The 25,517-nt window shown below is 34.6% G+C and overlaps 1 protein-coding gene across 16 annotated transcripts in view; it reads right to left on the bottom strand.

The window, feature by feature from the left end:
- The window catches only part of PMCA (plasma membrane calcium-transporting ATPase 3), a 126,857-nt gene that overhangs the window by 27,593 nt on the left and 73,747 nt on the right, over window positions 1-25,517 (bottom strand). For 9 of the 16 annotated variants that reach the window (XM_046625698.2, XM_046625702.2, XM_046625704.2 and 6 more), the window contains 6 exons: window positions 25,007-25,383; window positions 24,435-24,919; window positions 23,116-24,161; window positions 22,463-22,677; window positions 22,184-22,335; window positions 17,715-17,847 (listed from right to left, as the gene is read on the bottom strand). In XM_046625698.2, the coding sequence (XP_046481654.1) occupies window positions 17,715-17,847; window positions 22,184-22,335; window positions 22,463-22,677; window positions 23,116-24,161; window positions 24,435-24,919; window positions 25,007-25,383 (2,408 nt within the window). Of the gene's footprint in view, window positions 1-4,558; window positions 4,646-7,610; window positions 7,680-12,064; window positions 12,413-17,714; window positions 17,848-22,183; window positions 22,336-22,462; window positions 22,678-23,115; window positions 24,162-24,434; window positions 24,920-25,006; window positions 25,384-25,517 lie in introns of those variants that run through there. The other 7 variants (XR_006883191.2, XR_006883193.2, XR_006883192.2 and 4 more) reach the window with 4 other exon arrangements.

Genomic DNA, 25,517 nt, shown 5'->3' with positions numbered 1-25,517 from the left:
TTAGAATCGGTGTTTGAAATGTTAAACTCTCATACGTCAAGAACCGAATTGAAATTAGGTTGGTATGTTGACTTCTAGCAGTCAACGGTCAGTGGAAAATAAAAGTTTCCCAAGCCTTCCCGAATACTGTATCATCTGCTTATCCTAAAATAAAAAAAATTAACATCACCTGCGTAAGCTCTATAAGCCATGCGTTTGACGACTGATTGCGAGGCTTGAGGTGGCCAGCCTGCCTGAAAACCCGACACAGCTCGCGCATGCGCAGTCGGACGGTCAATCTACCAAGTTTTACCGTTTTCTCTCAGCATATCATATATTAATTATCGGCAAAGGTCCCGCGTATTGTGCATATAACGTTACTAACGAGTAAATTGAAATTTTGTCAAATTCGTACGCCAAAATTCCGAATTACTCGTTAGTGACACAGTACTTGAAAGTCCCTGTAATTTTCACAACGAGGAAAAAAAAAAAAATAAAAACTGTTATACCATTGTCGAATGCGCTTTTCTACAAAACATTTAATTGAACCAATTCAATATCACAACTAATATAATTATACATGGATCAATTCAATTTTACGTCAGAGCACATTTTATACGGTAAGTAATATTTTTTCATCCGTCCATCAAACACTCGAAGTATATATATATACATATAATATTAAGTGGGTAGATATATTATTAAATATCTACATACTCCAAGTGTCCGAGGATTAATGTGAACACAGTCGTACAGTTCTGAATGATTTGCGGAAAAGTGAATTTTTCCAATCAATACCTATATTGTGTCGATATGTATTATGGAATTTAGATGAGAAAAAAAGAGGAACAATTCTGTAATTTTTACTGACGCTCATAGTTGACCTGTTAGTTTGATTGAAAACTGGGCACGAAGATGGAAGAATTGATCGCGAGGTGATACTTCAAAGTTGTGTATAAATTGAATAAAGAATAAACCGCATCATACGTGATTTTTTGCCAATCATTGATCACTTTCCCTTTTGCCCCTATTTTTCTATCCTCATGATCCGCGAAAGGCATTATTCGCGAATACAACATAAACTACACATGTATAATGCATGTATTTGTCCGACAATTTTTTTTTAATACAACACCAATTAGCAATGGTCCGCAACAGTCCGCGCAAAATTTTCTAAAACCATATATTCGTTTGTTATATGATAATAATATTAATAATAAAAATGATGATGCTAAAAGTGATGGTGAAAAAACTTTTTTTGAAGTTATGGGGGCCTTCTTGTCGCAGTTATGTGCAGGGTTTCACGTACGTATAAAAGTTATACGCAGTCCTTACACAATTACATCGCAGAATGTGAATTTAATGTAAGAAAAACGAATGAAACGAGTAGTCGGAAAATTCTTAAATCAATAGAAAAAAAAGCAAACCATTAATTAAAAATGATAAAGCGATATAACTTAAGTGATTAATTTTCTCGTGGAAATAAGGTACACCTCAGCAGAGTTTGAAACCTTCTACGATCTTGCCTATAACGCTGTTTCACAACTATATATATACAAGTTTATGCCACGCGCATATATTACACCACTATGAAACACGCTCGAAAAAATGATTACGATATTATTTATCCTTTCACAGAATTTGACGAACTTGCTGATTAAATATGTCTAATATTTTTTATCCGTAAATTTGCAATAACTCGGTATGGCATGTGGCGGCATTCCGTTTATACAAAAGTCTCGATCGACACTTATGTAAGAAACGAGCGACTCATTCGGTTTGTACAATAGCGCGGGCGCTTGTTTCAAGTTTGGATTGTCTTGCTTTTCGAAATTATGTTTTCTTCAATGCATTCAATTAAATGAAAAAAGCTTGAAAATCCATTCAAACGCAGCGCAGGGTGGATGTTTCTGTACATCGGTGTGTGTTAGTTGGAAAATATAGAAAAAAAAAAAAACGTTGTGCAGTGAATTGTTGAACGTATCGTAACGAGATACGATGTGAAACCGGCAAGACAGGCAATTAAAGCTATAAATAAATTCTTTGAGCATGAAATTTGAACCAAATGCGTTTAAATCGCCCCTCGTCATATTTAGTTGTTTTTTTTTTCTCTCGAGTGGTAATGTGTTTCTGGACGTGTGAATAATGCGTATATATTGCATGTGTATTATAAATAATACGTCCAGCAGCATGATACATAAGTTATATTTTTATGTAACATAATTTAGGTACATAATATTATATGTATATTTATACATATATCTAAGTATGTACACAATTTCGGTGGTGTTTTTGGGTGTGTTCATTTATCGTGCAAGCGTGTAGATGTATACGTATAACATATATTTGTGTTCGTTCACTCGTTTGCATGTGAGGGAACGAGTGCAGCTGTGTGATTTTAAAAATAGAAAATTATGATTTGTCCGTAGGTGTGCGAAGAAAATGTTTAAACAAAAGCTGAGATTGCTGCACATTATAATATGTGCGTTTCAGAGTTGAAAGTTGAAAGAAGTGATTGATATGAATATAGAGAAAAGAGAAGGAATTGTTACAGAAATTTGAGACCGATTGTTTTTTGCTAAAATAATATATATAACATATATAATTTATGTATTTAACACAGTCAACGATCGACAGATGGCAATTTCTTTATCGTTGACGGTGTTGCAATGTGAGAATAATTATATATGTATAATATTCACTGGAAATTGCGGGTGAGGTGACGAGAGAGAAGTGTGAAAACATGTTGTTTTCTTTTTTTTTTTTTTTATCGTTGATTTCTATCAAACGACGGTGCGGTGGGAATATTAATTACGATGTGAAACGTGTAAAATAGTAATATTATATAATATGTATAATATAAGGTGTTTAGTTCACTGCAACGAAACACTCTCAAACTCTGTTAGTCACGATGATAAGATACACAATGTATATATACGTATAATAATAAATATGTTTAATACAAGTATATATGTATGTATATACGGAGTAAATTACCGACGACGGAATGGTCCGTTATATGCTACAATTTAATGCGCATGCGTAACAATTCGAGAGCAGTTGTTTGCCAGGGCGACCAACCGTCATAAATTTAGACGACGGTTCGTCGCGATGTATATAACCTCACAAATTCTGACAGCTGTCGGCGTTGAACGCAACTGACAGCGACAATTGTAAAAATTTTTGAGGTTACGTTCACGACTGTTGGTCAGCCTGGCAAACAAGCGCTCTCGGATCGTTGCGCATGCGCATTCAATTGTAGCAGACAGTGGACCATTCAATCGTCAGCAATTTACTCTGTAATTATATATTTATATAATACAAGTAAAAGAGACAGAGAAAAGGTGCAACGCAGACTAAATGACATAATTTTGTTGATAATTAAACGTTTAAATAATGAACGACAAGATTATAGTATGCACGTCTATACATACATACATATATGTGTATATGTGTAATGCATATATATGTACGTATAAAAAATAGGGGAAGAAAAAATTCTCTGTGTAATTTGTGTAATGATTTTTTCTTTCCTCCAACATATTGCACGATTAGTGAGTCTTTTTGTTTGTATATTATAATATGTATATAATACCATATGAATTGTAAAATTGTGTTAATTGATAAATAATGATTTGGTTGCGATATATAACGGGTTAAAAAACGACACCATAATTTGAGGGTGGTGAAAAGGGGTGGTGGTTGGTGGTGGTGGTGGGGGTCACGGAACACGCAGCACACTCAGGTAATAACTATATTACTACGATCACAGCCAGTGAATGGTGGACAGATATTGATTAATAACGAAATTGTATATTATTTTCTTTTTTTTTTTTTCGATCGGCCACCACTCGACTCGCCACGCTACACAGAAAAAAACACATCGGTGCAGTAAACCATCATCTCATTTCAAGTCATGTCATCATCATAACCATTATCATCATAATCATCACGATCATCAACATCATTATCATCATCACCTTCATCATAATTATTAACATCATCAGCCAATGTAATATCAAGTCAATGACAAATCAATCATTTTTTTTTCACACACACATACACACTTGAGGTGCACAACTATAAGGTTACATTAAATTGTAGTTTCAATATGCATCAGCATGATGTGTGAAGATATATTTTCCTAGTGTTGTTTTTTTTCTTTTTTTTCGTTTGTTTTTAATGTGACTCTAGAATTGATCACGTATGCTATCTTCACATCACTATGAAACGATGAGATCAAAGAAAGACAGGAAAGTGAGAAGAAAGGTAGACGAATTGAACGACAGTTACAATAGTAGTTATAGACAAACCTTTAGATTGAAGAGTAATTTTTTTTGGTTTATACCAATGCCGCTGTACTTGGTAAAGAGAAATCTATAAAGAATGTTGATTGTCATTATAATCATCTGTATAATTAATGCACCGCAAGAGTAGTATGTGAGAAAGAAAAAGAAATGGAGCTTGTTGGTTGGTTGGTTGGTTTATTTTCTTTGGTTTTGGTTTTTAAATTAGGCATACGTAAAAGGTTGATAATACAATGTAGTACAACAGGCGATCATCTACGTAAGCTACGTACTTGTTTGTACTCCGACAGGAATAGTGTGGCGACTGGCAAGAGACTGCCGCCCTGTTAAACCTCAGTCTCTCGAATGGGTTCCGCTGGCTAACAAATCATAAATCATACCATCAGTCTTATTCACTTCTGTTTTACCACTATAAGCTTTCTTTTTCATAAATTTTTAGCTTCTTGTTTTTTGTTGTTGTTTTTTTTTTTTTTTTTAAACAATTCTTTACATATTATTTAAACACACTTTGCATCATTATTATTATTAATACTTGGATAATTAATGTTGTTGTTGTTGTTGTTATTGCTATAATTTACGGCAATTATCCAAGTTTTGTTTGGCACGCCGAAATTCTTCAGTTATATAAGGTTGTTGCCATAGGTTAATTAATTGAGAAAGGAAAATGAAAATCAAACCAGTAGTAGTTGTTCACTCAAATCACTTTGAAAATAATTATTAGAGGCAAAGGCAACGAAATCTTGTTATGTTTCATGATTGTTTTTTTTTTCTTTCTTTTATTTTGCCCCGTAAATACGTGTACGAATTTATAAAAATTTTATCTGCGTTTATCCGATTTTTTTTTCTCTCCCCAACACCTGACTGCAAAGTAAGGTAAATTGAACTCTAGGAAGTCTTTTTTCAGGTGCAGGTGAAAGTTGAGCGCCGATACGCTGTTGGTTATTTCTTAATTATTGTTAGTTTGTTTGGTTAATTATTTTATTGTTAAGATAATTATATGGAACGGATGAAAAACGACAAGAATGAAAGAGAAACAAAATTAATCACGGATTACGTATACATGTATGTATGTAGACACGAAAGACAAACATTAGCGTATTGACCGTTTTCTGAAGACACACTCTCACTCCCGAAATGATCAATCAGAGTTTGAAGTAAAAAAAAAAAAACAAGATAAAATGGAAAAAAAAAAAACAGGAAACCTGCAGTAGTGCAGGTGAAGATTAAACGAAAATTAGAGAACTTGGCGTGACAACTGATTACTGCAGTTTATGATAACATGCACTTCCCAATGTATGGTACGGTGAAATTATTACTTTAAATACTTTTGACGTTTATTTTTCATGTTTGAACTGTTATTTTGATTTATTTATTTACACGATATTGTTAATTGATTTGACCGCTCTTGCCCAGTCGAATTTAACGCACGGACTAACATATGAGAAGGTGTGACGCAACGGTCCAGCCAATCTATTGACAACTGTGCAAATTGTGCCAACTTTGATAGGTACTGCTTAATTATGCCAGCAACAAGGATGCGGGTAAAAATTGTTTCCCTCAAAAATGAATCCGGGACGAGCGGTAAGCGTGACTCAAAGTCGTGAGGTGGAAGAAACAAGCGAGGTGGTATCGGCGCCATTGCTGAACGTGTACTACGGTCAATCAGTTTCGTGAACAATGATGAGATATTTGTCGCCTACGCGCGTTAAAATTGACTGGACTAAGACGCACGAGGGGAATATCATTGTTATTATTGTTAATATAGTGTTATTTATATGTTAAGCAGCAGCAGCAGCGAAAGTATCGGCAGCAGCAGCAGCAGTAACACATCGAGAGGCAACTTGCCGCGTACTAGATCATATATTTATGTATATATATATGAGCGCGGTGCCTTGGAGCCCGTTGGGTGTAAACCGCGTTACAGACACGTATTTGAATGAAAGAAAACGTAATCTTATATGTATATATGAAATACAGTAGGACAAACATACATATCGATAAATATCATACAATTTCAAGATCACAGCAACATCACACTGCGTTATAACAATAAAAAAACAAAAAAATCAAGAAAAAACACGAAATGAAACTTGAAAAAAAAAAAAAATAAATAAATATAAATATACTGTAAAAGCGAACACCGATTTAACGTAAGAGTGTCAATGTATTATATAAATACACAAGAAAGACACGCAGCGTAATATGTATCGTATATAATAATTAAATATATATCGTAATGTTCGATAAATATTTTTATACACGTACATACTTACATGCGACATTACGCGACAGCTCTGAATACATTAATAACAAAATCAAACAAATAAGTGAAAAAAAAAAAAGAAAAAAGAAAATTATGAATACATTAAGAAAGCACAACACGGCAGCCAAATTATTATTATTATTATTATTAATTTGCAGGAAGAAAAAAAATTGTTTAATGAAAAAAAAAAAAATTTATACAACAAAGTGAAAACGAAAACAGAAAATAGATCAGCGCTTCGTCTTCCTTAGGCTGTGAAAAGTTAGCCGTATATTTCTTATCGGTTTCATTTTTTTCTTTCCTTCCTTTCTTCATTCAAATTTATACGTACGTACATTTCGAATTTCTTGCGCGAAGCGAAATATACATGTTCTTAAAAATCGTTATTTTTCTTCATTTAAACAGTTGACTATTTATCCCGTGTGTTTTATTGATTAATATATTCTTTTATTTCACAGCCCCAAGGGAAAGAAATGTGAAATAATATTACAATTAAGGCTGTTAGTAATCATACTTTCAAACTTAAACTTTTCGTAGCCCAGCAGGCAACGATTCACGTCAAACAAACCAATGTTGATAATAATATTTTTGATGCAAGGCTCTATTATATAAAAGATGGCAAAAAAACTTGGCGCAATTTGGTGACAAAAGATTTAGAAAAAAAGAACAAACAAAGAAAACAATAATATGCTATATATAATAAGTATATATATATGCGCATCAAAAGTGATCAATCAATCAATCTATATACGATATAATATAGCTGATACTCGCGAATTACAAGCAAAAAATCTATTACGTAAAGGAACAAAAGTGAAAACTGTACGTGTGATAAGACGTAACGTTTCAATGGAGGCACAGAAACGAAATATATATGAATTTTCATATACGAATTATTGTAATTATTTTTTTTTTTTTTTTTTCAAAAACTTTATCACATTTTTAAGAAACGAAAAATCAACCAAAACAGTCAAGGTAAATTAAAATTGACAGAAAAGTATATTATATAAAAAAAAAAAAAAAACGATCAAACAATGCTGAGATTGGACTTGGGAACTAACCATATGGTAATCCTGAGAAGGAGATCTGCCTGTCACAGATACATTCTGCACCAGAGTTCTATTGCTCGTCTGAAAGTAGGTTACACATTCAGTTTTTTTTTGACTTGTATCTTTTTTTTGTTTTTTTTTTTTTTTTTTTGTTGATGTTTTGAATTTTTTTTTTTTATACGTATATGATTAAGATGGTAATTATTTAAGACTATATAACGTATAATTAGTTGGAAAAAGTTCTCAAGGTATTGACTTAAATATTTATGAACAGTGCGGTTCGCTTTTTCATCATACAGTACATAATTATAATAATGTTGACTCATATGCAAACATATACACACATACATTAAAACTCATTGTCCTACTTGTATATTCATTTTTTATCCGTATTACGGTACGCACGTAGGCATGCAATGTATGTATAATGTATTGTGTATACGTATGCATTTATAAGATGTTAACACGCTATTTTATGCGTTGCGCTTATACGGAAACGATTCACCGTTACAAGAATATTATTCACTCAAACGATATATACGTATGCGTTCGTCAATTATTACAAGAATTATACGTACGAGGCAAATTTAATTTTTTTTTTTGTTCCTTAATAAACGAGGCAGCAAAATAAATTTTAAACTTCAAATAATCTGTATTCCTTGCATATTACAATTCTGGTTCAAGATTACAGGAACAAAAATAAATAACATTTGAATCTTTGCCGTATCGTACGTATAATCATTTTCATGATATAATTAGGTAAAGTCGAAGTCGTCGAGTTTCTAGATCGTAAAGGTGAGAAGAAAATACATGATACATGATCGAAATGAAACTGATAACGAGCACCGTGTTGGTCACTCTTTCAGATCCTAACCGTTCGACACTTCACGAGCAACTGACGGTCGCCCCCCCCCCCCCCCCCCCCCCCCCCTATCCGACTCGCTACCGAATCAGCGAAACTGCGGGACTTCGAGTGTACCTAACGAATACAACAACCGTCAATTGAGAGAACCTTTGTACAAGTGTCATTGTGAGAAAAATAAAATTGTACAATATTGACCCAGACAAATTTCTATTTACTCGTGTGACGTTTTGGGATTGCCGGTTAATCGAATTTTGAATCAACGATAATAAAGATTGAAATATATGTATGCATATATGTGTGTGTGTGTTGGTAGATAGAATTTTTGTCATCGCGTTTGCAATTTTGAATCAGGGAAGAATAAAAACCGTGACCCAATGCAACATGAGAATGAAAGAAAACTGTCTGGATAAGAGAAATACAATGAAAGAAAAATAGCAGTAATAACAATAATAATGAAAAGAAGAAACAAGTAAAGAATAGAAGAAGAAGAAGAAACGATAGAAAATGATAAAGTAAGTCGGAAAAAAAAAATCGATGGAGTCTATAGAGTAAGACGGCTTACAGTTTATTCGTGACATGTCGTTCATGTTCACATTATGCATGATATCTTGTATATACGTAATAGCAAGATTGTTATTAATAGCTGTAATTTAGACAACTGTCTAGTCAAAACTGTCGATTTATAGGTAATCTTTCACTTCGTTTTGATAATACGGTATTTAATTAACGCTCATCGGACGATCGACCAATGATATAACAACAGGTATAATTAGAATAGGTTATGCGAGACGATGAGAGTATTTTGCTGCCATTTTATACCGAGTGTTGCGAGAGGCAAAATTATTCCTTTCATATTTTTTCACTTGTCTTTTCGCTATCAATGACACGCAAATCTAGATATATAATTACAAATTTCCAGACGTCGAAGGAATTCGACACATTTCAGATATCATTACACCGCATTATACGAGTAATTGGCATCGACGTACAAAATGATAGCAAATTCTTAAGTAGTGCGACAGGAACAAAACATGAACCCATTTCTTTATCATAGGTAAAAGCGTTCGCATTCATTCGACAACATTCATTTCCACAATATCATTATTATAATATGTATATACGCCGTAGCGTTTTGTTCCATGTTAACGGGCGTGCGTGTTTCGAATGTTACTTTTTTGGATGTTAAATTCTCGCCAATGTTACAAATTAAATCGGTATGCAAATAAATAAACAAACATATATACATGTATATAATATACGATCCATATAAATCAATGTGTTGTGTGCCTGCACTTTTATATGTATATAACACAATGTGTGTGTGTGTGTGCAACGATTCGGCGGTTTTGTTCGTTATTATCAACGTCACGTTATACTGTTTTAATATCCATGCAAGTATAATAATAATAACAATAATAACGACAAAGAAAATATTATAATTTATGCTGATGGATTTAGTATTGTGCATATAGATTCTCGTTAGATATATTATTTCATTTTTGAAGAGAGACCAGATTTGAAATTGAATTTTTTAAGTAAATGTATAACTGAAGTCAAGTTTCCGATTTACTATTTCTGTCAATAGAAGAAAAAACAAAAGAAAAATAATAATAATAATAATAATAATATCAATGATGTAAATCCAAATGAAACGTATACTATATAATGTACTGTGAATAAATGATTTCGATTAAAAAATAAAACTAGATACACGACTTCGGGGCGGATGTAATTATTATTTGACGGTATTGGATTTGGTTCTGATGTCGAGAAGAATGGTGTGAAAAATTGAGGGGGGGGGGGGGGGGGGGGGGGGGGGGTGGAAGCAGCGAAGTGTGACCACGCTCCGTGACCGCGAAGCTTTATACAATATATGCAATAATACAAGTGCATCAGAATTAACAATAAATAGAAGGAAGAGAAGGAAAGTATAAGCGATTAAATCATTTAATAAATAAATAAACAATATCATGGGCGGTATCGTTGCATAGAGAAATGGGTGTTATAATTCTGTGAACGCGGCATTTTTTATTTTTTCCTTTTTTTTTTTTTTTGTTTCTCGTGGATTCGACGAAGTGTCATGTGTAAGTGTGCCAAATGAAAAGAAAGTACGATGGTAATGCAAGTCATTGAAAACGATGTGAATTGAAAATTTAGAGGAAGAGGTCTTTTTCTTTTGCAGGTGAAAAAAAAAAAAAAAATTCCCTTCGTTTGGAAATTGTTTTCTTTTCTTTTTTTTTTTTTTTTTTGTTGTTGGTTGTTTTTTTTATCATTGTTGTCGGTGTTTCTGTTTTCTTAAATTATTATTTTTCGACCAAATTTCGCGTAATCGCGTATTCTTTGTTACTACATGTATATGTAGGCATAAACGAAAAATTGTAAGAAACAAAGGATAAATACAGAGATGTTGTATGTATGTACAACACATTGTGAGATGGAGAAGATGAGAAGAAAAAAAAAAATAGATACAATGAGTTTCTTAGAATAAAAAATATACCTGCGTATGTGTGTGAAAGAAACAAAGTAAAAGGTAATAAAACAAATGTAAGGTTGCGGTTTAATCTGTTAGACAATTAACTTTAACAAGGCTAAGAAGGACTGCGTGGACCATTCCTAAGAGGCGCGTATAAATTGTCTGTTTAAACATGTGTTTTTTTTTTTTTGTTGTATTTAAAAAAAAAATATTTATGCGTGAGTCGTTATTAATTTTAGTTTGATTGTTTTAAATAATACTAAAATGATAAACCTGCAGTATAACTTGAGTGCATCATAAAGTATGCGTGAGTATATTACAGGGTACACGTGTCTATGCATAATTATATATGGATATACTTTGAATCGGAATTGTTCGACGTTCGTCGGTAGGAATTATTTTTGCTTTGGTTTGTTTGTTTGTTTTCACGCCTTTCGCGTTTCCTGTTATTCAATTTTCTTTTTTCATCGTCATTTTCTACGTTTCGCAAAAATTCATGCCTATTCGCGATTTTTCTAAATTTTTATAACACGTCAAGTGCAACGAATGACAGCTGTACGAGATTTGCCATAATTAAAAACGACCTGAAAGGATGAAACTTTCTCACAACAATGTGCGCGCGTGTGTGATACACCTACTTTTTATACCGTCACACGTTACGGCTATTGAAACGTACAATTGCATATGTAAATATATAAATATGAAAGGTTTGTGCGATATATTTGATTATTATGAAATCTTCGTGTCCTATACTGTTTACACACAATTTTAGCAAAATTAGTAAAAATAAAACAAAATAAAATAAGATAACTATAAAAATGCATCAATATCTATCTTCATAGTATATATATATATATCTATTATATAACAATAATCATAATAATAATAACAATAACAATAATAATATGTATGATTTCAACTATTCACTATATTTTCATGTACTAGCTGTAACGTATTTAATACTTTTATAATGTGCGTGATAATATCCATACACACACACACATATATATATATATATTTTATATTATATATTTGGATGAATAATAAATATATATAATATATAATATATACATATTTGTATGATAATAAAAAACATTCTCTTAGCTGCAACTTAAATACCGACAGGTGTTTCATTTTCTATCCTTTTTTTTTTTTTTTTTTTTCTTTACGCGTATATAGGCACGGGTTAATGCGACTAATACTAGTTACGTAATACATGTGTTACCATTACTATTATTAGATATATTTTCATTCGTTTTATTCTTTCTCCAGTTATCTCTTCTACACGATTTTATTGTTGTTTTTTAATCATTAGTTCTATCTTTTTCTTTTTTTATTTAATTAAAAAATTTTTAAATAAAAAAAAAAGACACACACACACGCACACGCACAAAAAAAAAAAAAAAGTCACCAAAACGTTCCTCAAATCTTATGCATTTGCCTGCGTATCTCCTCGTAGGATTTTCCTTCCCTTATCTGTCAAAGAAGATATTTTTTTACTTGGTATGAGCTTTTTGTTTGTTTGTTTCTTTCTTTCTTTCTTTCTTTCTCTCTCTCTCTCTCTCATTACTTATCTATTTCACAAATATTACTGTTACTTCTTTGGCTTGTTTGTGTGTTGCTTTGTTGTTGTTGTTTTGTTTAGTTTTTTGTAATTATAAAAACAATAACTGTAATTTTGTATGTTTCTACATAAAATACACTTGATACTCGGTGTATATTACCTAATGCGAAAACGAAAACATTATCTCATACTGCAAGTTTCTTTTGCAAACTGTCGATATACGGTTCCCGGTATTATTGTATAATGACGAGTGTTCCTATATAACGCGTCACGTGCCTACAGAGTATTTTAGGTTACGGTGTGAATGGTACGCGCGAATTTATTTACCCAAAATTTTACGGAGAAAATAAGTAAATACAATAGAAAAAAAAAAATATATATATAACATAAAAAAAAAATTAATGAAAAGATGGAAAATAACAATATCATAATGAAATAAATAAGATATACAAATAAAAAAAAAAACATACACACACACACGCACACACAGACCTCATAGCGCACCCGCCACTTAGTATTTTTGAACCCCCTTCTGTCCCCCGCGTCGCTTGGATTAATTTATCCGAGATATAAAATATATATTTCGCTCCTCACAGGTCGAGAAAAAATTTTATATTATTCCGTGTTGTCAAATTGTGATAAAAATTGTTTATATTGGGATCCAGAGTATCGAAAGAGGCCACCTAGTGTCGGAAAATTGTTATATTTAATTGCAAATAGTATATTACGTAACAAGGAGGTAAATTGCTCGGTATTTTTGGGCCGAGCGTAAGTTTGCGATATATGTCGTAGGTGAGCCGAAGACGAATATTGCAAATACACGAGGCGAAAAGACCGTTGCCTCCTTTTCGCACACGATTCTTTGTACAACAAAAGTGTGTAACGCGTTATTTCACAATGCATGAAATTGAGGTTAGGGTCGCGTAATATCAGATTTGTTCGTGACAGCGCATGCGCGCGGTACAGAAAGGTACTCCGCGCATGCGCAATCACAGACTCACTCGACAGACGTGGAAACGGGTACTTTGTGTATGCTCGCGTTATATAAACTCGTTTTTAACGGATATACGATACTTCATCAACTCAATGTAGTAAAACGAAGGTTCCATTATTTGCACAAATTTTTTCATTCCTTTATATCCTTGGGATTTACTTGAAAGGATCAGCCGATAACTCAGCGCGACACCATATTGCTGCTTTAGACGCGCATAGACTCTGAATCCCAATATGTTGTATACCAACTAATAAAAATACAATAATACAAACAGGTTGAACCGTAATTATGATCGATGAACATATAAAAATAGAATAAAAAGAATCGGAAAATAATTTTGTTTCAAATTATATATATACATATATATATATATATATATATATATATATATATATCACGCTCCACAACGGAATAAATTTTCGAAAAAATTTCAGTGCAATGTCGTGAAATTACTATTCATATTCACCTATGACACATTTGCATATGTATCATTTCACGTATGGTTATGTGTGTGTGCGTGCGCGTAGTTGAGATACATTTCTTTTGCAATACTGTGCGTAAAATGGCACTTTTTGATACAGTCTGCGGATTTTAACGAATTTGACGCTGAAGGAAGCTGCAGAATCATCCCAATAGTGTATCCTTACAGTGTTCATGTAAACAATAATGTAATTCTAACATATCGTACGTGATACTGAATATTGTGTTTTCAAATCGTTTAGGAATTCCTAACCATTTTTTTTCGGTTTTGTTGATTCTATAAGTTCATACGAGATAACAATTGTTGTGGTGTTTATACTGATTTGAAATGTTCAACACTACTCGAGATATTCGTTTATCGTTACGTTAAACCTCTTTATATTAAAACTCTCCATAAATAAAAAAATGTATATATACATGTAGATGTCGAGGATTATTTTGACGTTTATATTTTATTTAACTTAATTTTGAAAATTATATTTTTCAAGTTTGAATTTGATTTTTTAGTAATGACCTGTTATAAAATTTCCGCACAATATTGCAAAAAAATATCGTAAAAAATACGTACGTTCGTACGTTTAACGCACTCGTGAAGTAGTATATTATGCAACTAGTAGGTAAAATCGCATTTTACGCACTTGTAGCATAATGTACTATTTTACGCGGCGATTTTCCTCTTCGTTTTCATGTTTCCGTTCTCTAAGTACTCGGCTATCTCGGTTTCGCAAGTGAGATGTATAATATTTCATTATGTTGGTATGATTTTTTTTTTTTTCGTTTGTTACGCACCTAAGGTGATTATTTTTAATACCGAATGTTGTTATGCACGTTCTGTGGCGAAGGGAAGTATATTTTCAAATCGACAATTCTTTGTTCAGATATTATCTTGATGTAATGAGTATATACAGAGTCAATAACAATTTTAACAATAACGACTAATCGCAACAGAAAGGAAAAAAAAAACAATTGGTAATTGGTTCCTAAATTTAGTAGTTTAGTTTCATCGGAACGGGAAACAAGGACAAGTGATTACGATAAATTTTTTCTTCAAAGGACTTTCAATTTTTTTCCGAGAGAGAGACGCAATTACGGATAATGGAATTTGTAAATAATTAGCATATCTGCTCAGTTACGTAATAATCGTTGTTGCTACAGCTGTTAAGAAATCGGGGCAAGAGGGGTGGGTAATCCACACGGAACATTTACCTCTAATGAACATACCATGGACATCCATGATGGATATACAATACCTCTAATAGACATCTATTTCAACCGAAATTAAGTGCACTACAGCTCTACTAGAGATCTAAATATGTCCGGTTGTTATACATCTAGTAGAACTATACTAGATCTCATGGATTTTGTGAAGCAGAAATTTGAAAATCTAAGATCCATTCTATCCATTATTTATTTGCACTTTCGATCTTGTCAATCTGTTATAAGTAGAGTTCAACTAGATATCCACATAGATCTTGGAGCGATTATCGATTTTGTACGGAAGAAATTAATACCTTTAACCGACATTTTTTGTCACGTCACACAAATTATGTGAAACAATTGTCATGTGCGTATTTTCTTCTACCTTAGACAAAAACTCCAAGGCCTAGACAATGGGACAATTGACAAACTAGACATTTAAGAACAGTCAAGTACGTAAATACCGGACGAAATTCGGAATAAATGAAAGGGTAGATTTACTGGGGGTTTGTATAATTAGGAGTTCTCTTTTATGGCGAAAGGGGGGAGCGACCATTCGCCACCACGTAACTGTCTATGGTGGTATTACTTAAGTGCATGGACATTCGTAGACATCAAATGGGTGTCCGTCATTGGCTTTCATCTGACCGTACATATTGTGGATTTCTACAGATGTCTGTCAGAGATCCATCACGGATTTGGACGTCTTACGGAGCTGTGGGGATCCTGTATGGGACCTCCAATAGATGGGATGTTCCGTGTGGGATTAGTAAAAAAAAAAAAAAAACAAAAAAAAATTGCAGACAAATTGGAAGGTTGAGGTGACACATTTGCTTCGAAACTTTAGTGTCAAGTTTCAGAGGTTTAGTTAGGGGCGGGGGACCAGTTTCGTACTCCAAGAAACGGGTTACTTTTGAAGAACCGTGTGTGTTTTGAATGAAGTTATCAACTAATACAGTTTCGTCACAGCAAAATTGTGCTGTTGAGTACACAAGAAATCTGGGCAAATTCTCAGACATGGATATCGAAAAAACTGTTTCAATTTTTAATTATCTATCAATTATTGTCACGTGAATTATGACTGGATTTTATCTAGTATAAATAAATTTTCCCGGATATGCCGATAAAGGAAACCTGATGAATTCAAGAGTAACGGAAAGATTTTGGTAATTAATATTAGCAGATTATCAGTATACGTATGTTGAAAATTAATTAAACTGATTCAACAAGATTGTAGTGCAAGAAAAACAAAGTTCTTCAAAAGTATGTATATGTATATCGGTGTAGAGTGTATATAAATGTACTCAAATGTGTATGATAAAGAGTGCAGAACTATCGGCAAGACATTAAACACCCGTACAAGTGAATTTTACAATAAAAAAAATCCCAGCTTCTAGATGTTGGAGAATGATAAAATTATCAGCCAACTATTCGAACCGATATTTTGTTGAGCGAGAAACAGCGCTAAATAATTTGTGAGCCCTGAAAACGACCATCGTACAACCACGAAAAATTCTCAAGCACATCGCATGGCGGCCATTTTGAATTTCCACCAGTACTTCAGTATTCCAGTTAAATAGATTAGGAATAAAATTGTTTTTTCGTAATTTTTACCCAGTTTGCATTTTATACAACGCCGAAAAAATTCAAAATCTGAGGAACATTTTTTTGAAGCAATCAATCAATTCACTCGTACGAGTGCGGTTGTGTAAAATTGTGCATTCGAACTGGGTTATGCCGATTCACTCTTTCAGAAAAAAAAAAGAAATATATATATACGGCTTTTACAGTGAAAGGGGACTCGTAACAACGAGAATACAAAATAATAGACAAACAAATGACAACCTATCTTGCAAAATGATGTCTCGTTAAACTGCAGTGGTAATAAAGGGATGACGGCAAATTTTATCAAAAATCGATTAAAAAGTCTTGTTTTTCCCTATAAATATACGTAAGAATACCAAACCTATATACATTCGTTATATAGTATAGATATATTATGTTCCGAGAGTATAAAGCGAGTGAAATACTGCAGTGTGCAGTCGGAATTTTACTGTTCCATAAATGTACATTAGAACATGTATATTATACATGCACGAATAATAATTGGTTACTGAACGAAAATTAAAATAATTAAAACAGAGAAATAAATAAATAAATAGATAAACAAACGAATAAATGATAAATTGAACGGTAAGCGAACGTTGGGAAATGGTACCGGTATAAATAAATAAATAAATAAATAAATAATTGAATGAATAAAATTATAGGTACACCACTGTATATGATAATAAACTCCAGGGATCATTGGTATAGAATTTGGTATATGTATACGTTATACGTTGTATATACCTACGGTAACATAGTAATAATATGAAGTTTATATATCCTAAAGAATGTATAATGTTTCTCTGCAACATGGCTATATACATACTATAGTATGTACAGTAAATGTATTTGAAAATATCATGGGTATAATAAGTTAGTAGTTGATTAACCGCGAATATATCATGAGAGAGTGAGTGATAGGGATAGATAGTTACCTGAGTCTGTAGCCGCGTTAGACCACGTATCCACAGAATTTGTCCGGCGCGTGGCTTTTTATCCGAGTCAGGGTCGAATTTCTCGTCTCCTAGATTGATCGTATCCATATCGTCAGGCTGGCCGCGGCCCCATCTATTTTTAAAAAACATTAAACCAGTTCTTCATCACTCGGTTCCCTTTCATACTATTTTTTTTGAACGATCGATCTTTTGTTTCCGGCGTAGCTTCCGGCGTGTAAACAGCTCCGCGACGCATGGCACCCATTCCTATCGCGCACCTTTCTTTCTTTTTTTTCTTTCTTTCTTACTTTTAAATCTGTCTCCCTCTTTCCGTTTTCTTTTTCTTTTTTTAGTCTCTGATTTTTTTTTATATCTCTGAGCAGTTCGTTTTTAACCCCAAGCTTCATCATCATCGTCATCATCATCGTTGGTTCGTAGATCGTAATAAACACTAGTATTATTAACAATAACAGTATAATTTATGAGTAAGATGGTTAACACTCATACGATCCCTGTCTGGGTCTATCTTGAATTCCATTCACTCTCGAACTTTGATTGGCTCAAAAACTCCTTTTCAACCGTAAGGTATCAGTGATTTATTTGATGATTTGAAGGAATCTAATGATTTGTTCTTTTTGCGATACCACAGTTATAGCCGGCAGCGCGTCAAAGCCAACGATACCAAAGACGGCACTATTTCGACGACTGGGCGATGACATACGATGTATCAGCGTAACGGCATATGGACCAAAACCGCCGTGTCGTTATGCCCTTGCTCATCTAACAGCAAGGGCAACATCCGACCACCAAGTCCGTTCGAATGATGCCGTGTGAGGTATCGTTGGATTCGTTATGATCCCGGTTACAAGTTTTACGCACTGACGAGCAGCGTATCAGACCTCCGATCACGGATTGTGCAGAAACTTGTAGGGTTGTTTTTTGAGCCAAAATGTGGAACTTCTGACGTGTAAGTTGATCCATCGGACCGTTCTGCACACCGATTAAAATTTATTACATTGGCAGTTTTATGAGTGGAATACCCGAGTAAACGAAGCCTGTTGGGTATCTTGGCCTGAAATATTAATTTTCAATATCCTCTCTTGAAGTTTCGATGACGGGTTCTCATACATTCAAGTGTGGAGCATAAGCTGTGAATTTTTCACAACCTAATATATCATAAATCGAACGAAAGAAGATCCGATGGATGGGTCTACGCATCATGAGCTTCATATTTTGGGCCAAAGCAAGACTTCTATAGGCGTTTCAAGTGGAATCCGTGACGCAGAGATGTGACGATTTTCTAAAAAATTTCGACTGTGGCAATGACGAGCCGTAAGAGTAGGTGTTAACTGAATTGCACAATAACTTGAATTAATTCCAACCATTCACACACGGATAAAATAATCAATTCACCAAAATACGTTGCTTTAAGACATTGTTATTTGACAGTAGAACGTTACGGAGTAAGTTCATTTTTGCTTATACAGCTATCTATGGCTTTTACAACTACTTCAAATATTATTAGTATTCTACACGAAATACCTAGATTACATGGAGTGGTTACGAAAGCCAAAATAAATTCTGAACCAATAGTAAATTTTCACTGCGATCTCTTACGTCTTCAAGTACGTTTCGATTTCATAATATTTTTACTGAATTGATTATTTATGTAAGCTCGTTGGAAATAAATTTGATTTTTTTTCTCGGAACATCTGTGTACTCTGAGAAAGCTCTACGATAGTAGAACGCATTATACGAATGAAATTGTTTCAGTTATCGTTGTTCAAGAGTGCATGGTATCCGGAATTGCAACATAAATTGGTCGCTCTGCATTGCATTTTGTGAGAATCGGCGAGTTTGTGATATGTATACATAATAGATCGCGAATGATTGTCTGTACACAGGTAGTGGCACGTGAATGTAGGTTACTTCGATATGGTAGTATAAGCTATTTGTATATTGTTAGTCGATACATTTACGGAAGCCTCGAAAACATTTCGATTTTCTACGCTTTGTGCAATTTCAGCAGCAGGAAGCGACTTCCATGCATTATTGTTATACTTGCAGTAGTTTTAAAAGTTGATGATTAATCACTCCCTAGTACGTTAAAATTAGCGGTCGAGTGATTCATTCGTTTGTTGTTACGTATCTGACTCTCGTGTTTCTTTTCTATCAACTCCTAAATCTATATCAATGGGCTCGTAATTAAAATTATACGATCTGCAACAGAATAAGCTTTTATGAAATAGCGTTTGGGAATAATGAGAATATATATACTTATATTCCTTTACGAATTGACGATACTTTTCATATCAAATGTTTTTAAAACGTGTGAGAAGCTTTCGTTGAAAGTTCAGACATAACCTTTTCGAACAAAAGGTTTTGAGGGTGTCAAGAAAATGGCGGTGTTTTCAGTATGGAAAACCACCGCTTCTCGAATACAAAGTTCGAAATCTTACAGCTGGTGTGAGAAACACGTAAAAAAAAGGATCATGACCGAGAACCGAGCTCGGCACCATAGGAAAAACGCTTGCATCTTTTGCCGTAATATGACAACTCAGATGTGATTAGCATGTTATGTTTTCACTGATCTGAAGTAACAGCAGCGTATATGATTAAAGCGTATTTTTACGAATAATCAAGAGACGAGATCGTAGATTGTAGTTACGTATAATTTGAAGATGGAAAAAGGACCTACGGGTTAGGAATTGGATGTACTAGGACCAGGAACAAAGTTGTGGAAACGCCTGCGTCTTCGACGTTGACGTCGTAAAGTTCGGGGACCAAGAACAGTGAGTTTCCACCTGAACGAAGCAAAAATTAAAAAGAAGAATAGGAATAAAAAGAAACGTATCGTATGTAACGAAAACTGCAGTGAAGTTCAATGATAAGTACCCCTATTTGTCTCGTGTATGTTGCGTGATCGAAGTAAAAATAACCAAAATTAACAACACAAAACATTGATAAAAAAAAAAAATAATAAATAAAAATAATCAAGTAAAGTAAAACAGGAAAATGACAATTTAATGAATAAAAATCATACTATTCTGCATTACATAATCATATTAGTTGCCGATTATCTGGCATATTTAATTTTTATATGTGGTTGAATATAGTTTAAAGCCATTGAAAAACTAAAGCTAAGGATTAGAAAGTTTATTGTCACGTTGTTTAGTTCTGTATGGTGATTGGAGAAAATAGAATTTCAGCCTCTTGTTATTTAGTATACAAACAAGTACGCAGATGTTAGATAGCTGTAATTATCATGCAACATCTAGTGTAGACAGAGAAACTGATGATACAGATATACGTATAGTATGTATACTTTGTATACAGTCACACATATATCTATCTATCTATACATATATATTAATAATATATATATATAAATAAGATCTGTAAGAAGGAATGGGGGAACGTTCAAGCTATATCTAAAAAATGCAACTATTTCAATTTTTCTGACAAAGTTACGAATCGTGTTACGAACGATATTTTCTCAAGTACTCGTTTAATATTATTCTTCATTCGATTTCCCACAAGGCATATATACACATTCAAATATGGAAAATACGAAAAAAAATCACAAGGAATTAAATTAATTTACAAGGAAACTAAAAATCAAAATGAAAACAAACATGAGAAGAATAAAATTAATATCAATTATTCCTCTTTTCTCTTTATGTCAAATTGAATTAATCGCACTCTGTTGATTACTGGTCATATAAGAGTGGAATATAGGAACGTAACACGTAATTCTCAACAAATTATTTCTGGCATATCAATTACTGTGGATTAGTGATGTCTAGCATGCAGTGGCCACTACCATGTACTAATTGGGGTAAACTAATTAAAGAAATTGACTAGATAAATACAATTAAGTTTTTTCTTTGGTTCTTTTCTGTTATCTTATTAACGCTACTAAAATCTTTCAGTGCTAATATCTGTTTTTTTTTTTTTTACATCTTCATTATTCGCATGGGTACCATGCTGGTTACCTTCGTTCAATACTATTTACACGTTTTAAGTGTCGTTAATCATTCGGAGCAAATATTATCAGGGAGAAATTTTCTAAACTAGACAATATTTTTTTTTCTCCACCTGAAATTCCGTCACCACGTTCTCAAGTTGAAAAAAAATATAGCATATTTGCCACGAATAATCACGAGACGAATAACCTTCTTTTAATCTTTTCTTTTGTTTTTTGTTTAATGGACACGAACGAGGGATTATAAGTTTTATAATGCGTAATGATCATTGTGATGCTTTGCTACGGTTTTATCATCTAAATGGTAGTTGTTTTTTTCCTTTGTTTTGAACAAATACCGCAAAATCTAGGTGTATGATATGACGATGAAGGGAAGTATTAAAAAAAAAAAAAAAAGAAAAAAAAAAACCGGAAAATATTGTTTAGGCAATGAACGACATCGATATTATTTCTGTTTTGTTTTTGTTTTGTGTTTTGGACTTACGAAAGTATCTTGGGTATCTTGCGAGTTGGAATCGTCGTGACTAGCTGACCCCATATCAAAGTACCAACCCCAAAAAAGAGACACCACATCCACTGTTCCAGGGTAAGAGCCTTCGTGTGGAAGGCCATCTTTCCGTACTGAACAATGACTACCTTAAAATGAAAAACAGGAAAAGAAAAAAAACCGAAAGAAGTATAAAGAAGAGAAGGAAAAGGAAAAGAGAAGTCAAGTCGCGCCAATCGATCGACATGTAACATTTTTAAGAGTCCAATCACTCACTTGCGCCAAAGCAGTGCCGATCCATATTCCGTAGAATATCGGGTTGGTGAATAGTCCTTCGAAAATGTTTCGCTGTCCGTGTATTTTTCTTGCGTTCATTTCATTGAACAGTGTCATCATTACGAATGTATTGAAGATCACAGTGAAGTGCTGAGTGGGTTGTCCGCCAGACCTGATCGGGTCTTGACCGGACGGTATATCGAGCATCTTGTCACCTTTCAAGTTAAAAGTAAAAATTAAACACAAAAATGAATCCTTCCACCCGATCGAACACACTCTTGCAGTCCAGACTCTTTCGAGCAGTACTTATTCATCAAGTTTTTACATTTATTCGCTGAAAGATCTTGTCAATCTTTTTTTTTTTCACGATATATACAAATCGAAATAAACGCAGATGTCCCAAGAGACGTTTTCGAAATCCTAGAAAAACAAGAATTGATGCAAGTTTTAAATTTACACGTATCTGAGAGTAGAAAAAAACTGAATTGTAGCTTCTGAACGTAAGAAGTGCACGTTCAATAAATTTTTGAACGACATTTAGAAGTTTTCCGAAAATTCCGATGGAAGGATTCGTACGTTGAGAGAGTGGAGTGACCGTGTACAAATAAGTAAAGGGCAGTGAAATGGATTATTTATAAGAAAAGAAGTCTCACCAACGAATAGCAGTGTAAAAATAACGACCAACTGATAGATGGCTTGACCAAGTATATTCTTCATCATAGTTCTCGATATCAAAGGCTTCGTTCTGCCGTAAGGCTTTCGAAGGAGAAGATCAGGCGTCGGCATTTCAGTGGCGAGGGCTAGGGAAGCCAAAGTGTCCATGATCAGATTGACCCATAACATTTGAACAGCTCTTAGAGGTGAGTCTTGAACGGCACAAGCACCGATGAATGCTACAATAACAGCAACAACGTTAACCGTCAGCTGAAATTGCAAGAACTTTGCTATACTGTCATACACGTTTCTGCCCCACATAACGGCCTTAACGATTGAGGAGAAGTTGTCATCCGTAAGGATGATATCTGACGCTTCTTTGGCGACGTCCGTGCCGGCGATGCCCATGGCAAAACCGACGTCCGCCTTTTTCAGGGCCGGTCCGTCGTTCGTTCCGTCGCCGGTAACGGCAACGACTTCGCGGCTCTCGGTATTTTTACTGTCAATGATACCCTTGACCAGGGTGTATTTATCCGTCGGCGACGACCGCGCGAGTACCCTAAGTTTCGGCCAAACTTTGTCGAGCAGATGCTGGCGCACCTCGCCGTTGCTGTCCCTGATCCTTCTGTTGAACTCCTTTCCTTCCAGGATCAGGAAGTCCTCGTTCGGCTTGAGGATGCCACACTTGAGAGCGATCGATCTCGCCGTGTTTATGTTGTCGCCGGTGACCATCCTGACCGTGATACCGGCCTTCTGACACCTCCTGATGGCGTCAGGTACTTCGGGACGGACCGGATCTTCGATGCCGACTATGCAGAGGCACGTCAGATTGTTGACGATGTTCTCCTCGTTGTCCCAGTCTGGGTCGTTGTCGATGTGGACTTGATTTATCTCCGCTTTACCCGGCACAAAGTCCCGGTAAGCTATGGAGATTGTACGAAGACCGTCGCAAGCCATTGGCTCGATTACGTTCTTTACCAAACGTTCTTGCATCTCTCGAGTAAATTTCTCAAGGTGCCCGTCGCGACCGTAGATAAAGGCACATCTGTCGAAAGGCAACTCCATTTTGATATCCGTTTAAAAATGAGTTGGGTGTGTGTGTGTGTGTTAGCGCTTCCCTACATCAGTCCAAAATACTTTACAAATTTACAATTAATAAAAAGAAAGTTACATTTCATTTTAGTTCAATAGAATCGAAGATACATAAAAGGATTTTTCTTTAACGAGTTCTAGGAAAATTCCAAATATAACGAAGAAAGCAAAGGGAAGCTGATCGAGTATCTTTGGTAAAGATAAGAGGTTGTTGAGTGATGCTCACTTCTTCATGATGATCTCGGAAGCACCCTTGGTAAAGAGGCGATATCCGCCGCCCTGCCTGGGAATAACAGTTGACATGCTTTTCCTCACGCTGTTGAAAGTGTAAACCCTAGTGAATGTCTCTTCGGGAATATCATCACGTATAGTCTGATAGCTCTTGCCGAGGGCGGTAACGAATCCGAGTAAGGCACATTCGGTCTTGTTACCGACTTGCATCGCCAACTCGGTAGGATCCTGAGCCGGCATTATCCTAGATGTGTAAGCCGAGTTCACAGATATCGCTTGAATAAGCAAGTTGCCGACGTGGCTTGGTATATCGTTAAAGTTTGGCGTAGTCTTGCACATCTTTTCGCATACGTAGGACTGAACAACGGTCATTCTGTTGGTCGTCAGCGTTCCAGTTTTGTCCGAGCAAATCGCCGTCGCGTTACCCATTGTCTCGCAGGCGTCCAAATGTCGCACCAAATTGTTATCTTTCATCATTTTCTGAAATTTCAACATCAAACGTCAATTCAGAGTAACTTCACGCGACATATCTAACCGACGCCGCTTAATCCAAACAGTAATACAAACCTTGACGGAGTAAGCAAGCGACAGAGTAACGGCCAGAGGAAGACCTTCGGGCACTGCGACTACCAGTACCGTAACACCGATGATCAAGTGTTGCACAAGGTTGTTGACATACGTACTTTTCCAATGTTTTCCTTGTTGCACAAATGTCGTTATGCAAAATTGTATCACTAGTATGACGACTGTGAGAACGGCTATTGTCGACCCTGCGTAGCCAATTTGAATAGCAAGTTTGGTCAGTTTCGCCTGAAGAACGCTCTTCTCTTTCTTGTTCGAATGTTCGGGAGGAGGTTGAGACGAGGCTTCATGATTTTCGGCCGGCTCACGCTTCTCGTTGGCAGGTGCGTGACTGTTTCCAGTTACTTCTCCAGCTTCCTCTCCTTTGTCATTGAATCAAATTTATTCACAGTTAAAATGATTGACTATAAATTTCTTCTTTTTTTGTTTATTTATTTTTTTTTGTCTTTTTTCTTTCTTGATACTTAGATATCAGCCATTCTCCGCAGTTGCAATC

Source organism: Neodiprion pinetum, chromosome 5 (genome assembly GCF_021155775.2).
Source record: "Neodiprion pinetum isolate iyNeoPine1 chromosome 5, iyNeoPine1.2, whole genome shotgun sequence".
In the NCBI taxonomy this organism is placed as follows: Eukaryota; Metazoa; Arthropoda; class Insecta; order Hymenoptera; family Diprionidae; genus Neodiprion; species Neodiprion pinetum.
This window is presented reverse-complemented; position numbering and strand designations above follow the sequence as displayed.